Here is a 5,990-nt window from a genome sequence, read left to right on the forward strand (position 1 = left end):
AGCATAATCTTCAGTCTTTCCAGTTTATCTGTCATTATTCTCTCTTCGATGATTCCTCACCTTAAATTTGTACTAGTTGCTGTCTCTTACTGGATTTTCAACTTCTCTCTACTGGATATTTTCCTTCAATATCCAAGTAAGTTGTAGTCTTACATACATAAAAAATAAACAACAAACCATCTGAACTCCACCTTTCCATCTACCAACATCCTACTACCTTTTGCAAACAAAAACCTTTTGAGAAGTTTGCAAACTTCTCAATTTCTCTTAATTTTTGGATTCACCAAAAGCCTCATTCCCACCTCTTCTCTCTACTTTCCTTGAGGCAGTCTTAATTCTAAAATTGATGTGTGTCAGTACCATCCTTGTATGTATTTGAATTTTACCATTTACAAAGTTTTAATATTTGATCCTTTTGAAGTACAAAATAAACTCATTTCATTCAAGCAAATGTAAATGTACATAGATCTACACAATATGTACTATGGGTTTTTCGCTAAAACTTCACAGAAATAGATCTTTAAAAGCTTGCTTCTGGGGCACCTGGGTGGCTCAGTCGGTTAAGCTCTGACTTCGGCTCAGGTCCCGAACTCGCGGTCTGTGGGTTCGAGCCCCGCGTCCAGCTCTGGGCTGATGGCTCAGAGCCTGGAGCCTGCTTCTGATTCTGTGTCTCCCTCTCTCTCGGCCCCTCCCCCGTTCATGCTCTATCTCTCTCTGTCTCAAAAATAAAATAAATTTAAAAAAAAAGCTTGCTTCGCTCTTTCCCATCTTGCAAGATGGCAGGCGAAAAAGCTGAGAAGCCGGATGCTAAGGAGAAGAAACCTGAAGCCAAGAAGGCTGATGCTGGTGGCAAGGTTAAGAAGGGTAACCTCAAGGCTAAAACGCCAAAGAAGGGGAAGCCCCACTGCAGCCGAAACCCTGTCCTAGTCAGAGGAATTGGCAGATATTCCCTATCGGCTATGTATTCGAGAAAGGCCATGTACAAGAGGAAGTATTCAGCAGCTAAATCCAGGATTGAAAAGAAAAAGAAGGAGAAGGTTCTTGCTACTGTCACAAAACCAGTTGGTGGTGACAAGAATGGTGGTACCCGAGTGGTTAAACTTCGCAAAATGCCTAGGTATTATCCTACTGAAGATGTGCCTCGGAAGCTGTTGAGCCACGGCAAAAAACCTTTTAGTCAGCATGTGAGGAAACTGCGAGCTAGCATCACTCCTGGGACCATTTTGATCATCCTCACTGGGCGCCACAGAGGCAAGAGAGTGGTTTTCCTGAAGCAACTGAGCAGTGGCTTGCTACTTGTGACTGGACCTCTGTCCCTTAATCGATTTCCTCTGCGTAGAACACACCAGAAATTTGTCATCGCCACCTCCACCAAAATTGATATCAGCAATGTGAAAATCCCCAAACACCTCACTGATGCTTACTTTAAGAAGAAGAAGCTGCCTAAGCCCAGACACCAGAAAGGTGAGATCTTCGACACGGAGAAAGAGAAATATGAGATTACAGAGCAGCACAAGGTTGATCAGAAAGCTGTGGACTCGCAAATTCTGCCAAAAATCAAAGCCGTTCCTCACCTTCAGGGCTACCCCCGCTCTGTGTTTGCACTCACGAATGGAGTTTACCCTCACAAATTGGTGTTCTAAATTTCTTACAAAGAACCTAATTAAATAACAGATCCATCGAAAAATAAAAAAATTTAAAAATTTAAAAATTTAAAAAAGCTTGCTTCTTATGAATAATTGTATTTAATTTTTTTAATTTTGAAATAATTATAGAATCATTGGAGGTTGCAAAGACAGTACAGAGAGATCTTGGGAGCCCTTCATCCAGTTCCCCCAACAGTTACATTTTATATAACTATAGCACAATTTCAAAACCAGAAAATTGACATTGTTACAATGTATGTGTATAGTTTTATACCACTTTATTATGTGTAACCACCACTGCAATTGAAACACAGAACTATTCCATTACCATAGCCACACGTACACACTCTACAAACTCTGACAACCACTAATTTATTTTTCATTTCTATAATTTTGTCAGTTGTAGAAAGTTATATACATGGAATCATACAGTATCCTTTCGGGATTGACTTTTGCACTCAATATGTGCAATATTGCCCTTGGGATCCATCTAAGTTGTTACATGTATCACCAGCTTGCTCCTTTTTATTACTAAGTGTTTCATGGTATGGATATTCCACAGTTTATTTTTATTTGTTTTTGTTTGTTTGTTTGTTTTAGAGGGAGAGTAAGAAGGAGTGGGTCAGAGAGAGAGAGAAAGTAGGCTCCACACTCAGGGCAGAGCCCGATGCGGGACTCAATCCCATGACCCTGGCTGGGATCATGACCTGAACCAAAATCAAGAGTCAGACACTCAACTGACTGAGCCACCCAGGTCCCCTGGATATTCCCCTGGATAGTTTATTTAACCATTCACCTATTGAGGAACATTTTGGTGACTTTTAGGTTAGAATAACTACAAATAAAGCTACTATGAGCATTCATATACAATTTATATGTGAACATAAATTTTCATTTCTTCAGGATAAATGCCTAGTGTGCAAGTGCTGAGTTGTGTGGTTAGTTTATGTATATTTAGGGTTTTTTAAGTTTGTTTATTTATTTTGAGAGAGAGAGTGGGGGGGGGGGAGCAGAGGGCAGAGACAGAGGAATTGAGAGAATCCCAAGCAGACCTCACACTGTCAGCACAGAGTCCAATGTGGGGCTCAATTTCATAAACCCTGAGATCATGACCTGAGCTGATACCAAAAGTCAGACACTTAACCAAGTGAGCCACCTAGGCACCTCTATGTATGTTTAATTTTTAAGAAATTAAAATTGGGACGCCTGGGTGGCTCAGTTGGTTGAGCGTCCGACTTTGACTCAGGTCATGATCTCACAGCTCGTGAGTTCCAGCCCCGCATTGGGCTCTGTGCTGACAGCTCAGAGCCTAGAGCCTGCTTCAGATTCTGTGTCTCCCTCTCTCTGCCCCTCCCCTACTCATGCTCTGTCTCTCTCTGTCTCAAAAATAAATAAATAAATAAATAAATAAATAAATAAATAAATAAATAAAACATTTAAAAAATTTTAAATAGAAAAAGAAATTGCCAAGTTTGTTTCCAGTCTGCTTATACCATCGTACATTCCCACAAGCTATGTATGAGCGATCTAGTTTCTCTACATTCTCCCTATCATTAGCTATTGTCACTACATTTTGTTTGTTTATTATGGCTTTTCTAATAGATGTGTAGTAATATCTCACTATGACCTTAATTTTCATATCACTAATGGCTGGTGAAGTTGAACATCTCATTTGCATCAGTCATTGTATATTTTCTTTGGCAAAAAGTCTCTTTGTGTCCTTTACCCATTTTCTAATTGGATGTTTTTAATGTTGAGGGTTCTTTTTATACCCTAGACATAAGTCCTTCATCAGTTTATAGTTTTACATTTTACTTTTTTTGTCATTTTGCTTTTGAATCTATAATCTGTTTTAAGTTAATAATTACATTTATCCATGTTGATACCTGTAGTTTAGTCCATTTATTTTAACAACATTTTAGAATCCCATTGTATGTCTAAATCACAGAGTATCTGTCCTTTCCTATAAACGGGACAGTCAAGTTATTCTCATAAACAGTGATCATCCCTGTTCATTTTATTTGATGGGATATCATTTTGTGTACACTATTCACTTCTCAACTCATCTCAAGAACTTATTTTGCTAATTTTAATCATTGCTTTTCATTTGTCATCTTACTTGATCACTCAAAAACGTTTTATTTTTTTGACAGCTTTCCAGTGAAACATTTTTTCCCTTGAATTTCTGTTACAACGCACATTTCTGGTTTTCCTCCTACTTCTTGGGTCACTACTTTTCAGCTTTTCTTTGGAATTTCTTTACCCAGTCTTTCAACATTGGAGTCTTGGGGCACCTGGGTAGTTCAGTCAGTGAAGTGTCCAACTTTGGCTCAGGTCATGATATCGAGGTTTGTGAGTTCAAGCCCCGTTTAGGGCACTCTGCTGTCAGTACAGAGCCCTCTTCAGATCCTCTGTCTCTCTCTCTCTCTCTCTCTCTCTCTCTCATTCTTTCTCTGTCCCTCCCTCTTTCTTCCTCTCTCTCTCTCAAAAATAAATAAACATTAACATACACACACACACACACACACACACACACACACACACGTGCACATTGAGGTCTCCCAGGCTCAGTCATTAGCCTTCTCTTCTTGACACTATACATCCTTCCTTTCCACTGTACATTCTGTCCATTTCCATGATTTCAAATACCAAATTAATTTCTTTATAGAAGACTTCTGAGCTCCAGATCTCTATCTCTGACTCCCAATTCAAGTCTCCACTCAGATGTCACACATTTGGTTATCTCAAAACCTAACATTGCCAAAACCTCAGTACATCCATAGCCATTTTCTTATAACTTAAATCTAATTTTATGTAACTTTCCAAGCTCCCCCACAACCTTTGAGCCTCTGTATATGTCACTTTTCTCTGCCCAGAATAACCTCTCCTTTTTCTTTTTTTCTTAAGAAAATTTTTTTTAAATCTTTTTAAATGTTTTTATTTATTTTTGAGACAGGGAGAGACAGAGCATGAGCAGGGGAGGGGCAGAGAGAGAGGGAGACACAGAATCTGAAGCAGGCTCCAGGCTCTGAGCTGTCAGCACAGAGTCCGACACGGGGCTCACACTCGCAGATGGTGAGATCATGACCTGAGCTGAAGTTGGACACTTAACCAACTGAGTCACCCAGGCGCCCCTCTCCTTTTTCTTTACATAGCTAATTTTTCTACTCATTCATCAAGTCTCATTTTATTTTATTTTTTAATGTTTATTTGTTTTTGAGAGAGAGAGAGAGAGCAGGAACAGGCGAAGGGCAGAGAGCAAGAGGGAGACAGAGGATCCCAAGCGGGCTCTGTGCTGACAGCAGAGATCCTGATGCAGGATTCAGACTCAAGAACCGGGAGATCATGATCTGAGCTGAAGTTGGATGCTCAACTGACTGAGCCACCCAGGCGCCCCTCGTCAAGCCTCGATTTAAATATCATTTCCTCGGGGCGCCTGGGTGGCACAGTCAGTTAAGCGTCCGACTTCAGCCAGGTCACGATCTCGCGGTCCGTGAGTTCGAGCCCCGCGTCGGGCTCTGGGCTGATGGCTCAGAGCCTGGAGCCTGTTTCCAATTCTGTGTCTCCCTCTCTCTCTCTGCCCCTCCCCCGTTCATGCTCTGTCTCTCTCTGTCCCAAAAATAAATAAACGTTGAAAAAAAAAATTTTAAATATCATTTCCTCTGCAATATCTTCACTAATCATCTCCAAATCAGGGTCATATTCCCCTTTACTTTTCCTTCACAGACACTATCACAGTTATAACTTAAGTATTTTGTTTATATAATTATTAATATCCATCTCCCCCACTGTGTATTTTTTAAATTTATATTTTTAATTTATTTATTTTTTAAGTTTATTTATTTATTTTGAGAGAGAGAGAGCACAAGCAGGGGAGGGACAGAGAGAAGGAAAGACAGAATCCCAAGCAGGCTCCAAGCTATCAGTGCAGAACCCAATGTGGGGCTCGAACCCACAAACTGTGAGATCATGACCTGAGCCAAGATCAAGAGTCAGATGCCTAACTGACTGCACCACCCAGGCACCCCCACTGTATATCTTGCTTACTGTTATATTTCAAACATTTAGCACAGTGCTTGGCACATGACAAATGTCTAATAAATATTTGTAGAAAGATGCATAATTTTTAGGGCCACCTGTGTGGCTCAGTCAGTTAAGTGTCCAACTCTTGATTTTGGCTCAAGTCATGATCTTACAGTGTGGTGAGATTGAGCCCTGTGTTGGGCTCTGTACTGAGCATGGAGCATGCTTGGGATTCCCTCTCTCTCTCTCTTTCTCTCTCTCTCTCTCAAGGAAAAGAGAGAAGAAAGGAAGAAGGAAAGAAAGAGAAGAAAGAAAGAAAGA

General features: G+C 40.4%; 1 protein-coding gene across 1 annotated transcript; it reads left to right on the plus strand.

The window, feature by feature from the left end:
- The first annotated feature begins 754 nt into the window (after positions 1-754).
- Positions 755-1,681, plus strand: LOC123596494 (60S ribosomal protein L6-like). The gene has a single exon (XM_045474982.1). It carries the CDS (start codon positions 777-779, stop codon positions 1,641-1,643), a length of 867 nt encoding a protein of 288 aa, XP_045330938.1. The 5' UTR covers positions 755-776; the 3' UTR covers positions 1,644-1,681.
- The last annotated feature ends 4,309 nt before the right edge of the window (positions 1,682-5,990 follow it).

This window comes from Leopardus geoffroyi, chromosome B1, assembly GCF_018350155.1.
Source record: "Leopardus geoffroyi isolate Oge1 chromosome B1, O.geoffroyi_Oge1_pat1.0, whole genome shotgun sequence".
Classification (NCBI taxonomy): Eukaryota; Metazoa; Chordata; class Mammalia; order Carnivora; family Felidae; genus Leopardus; species Leopardus geoffroyi.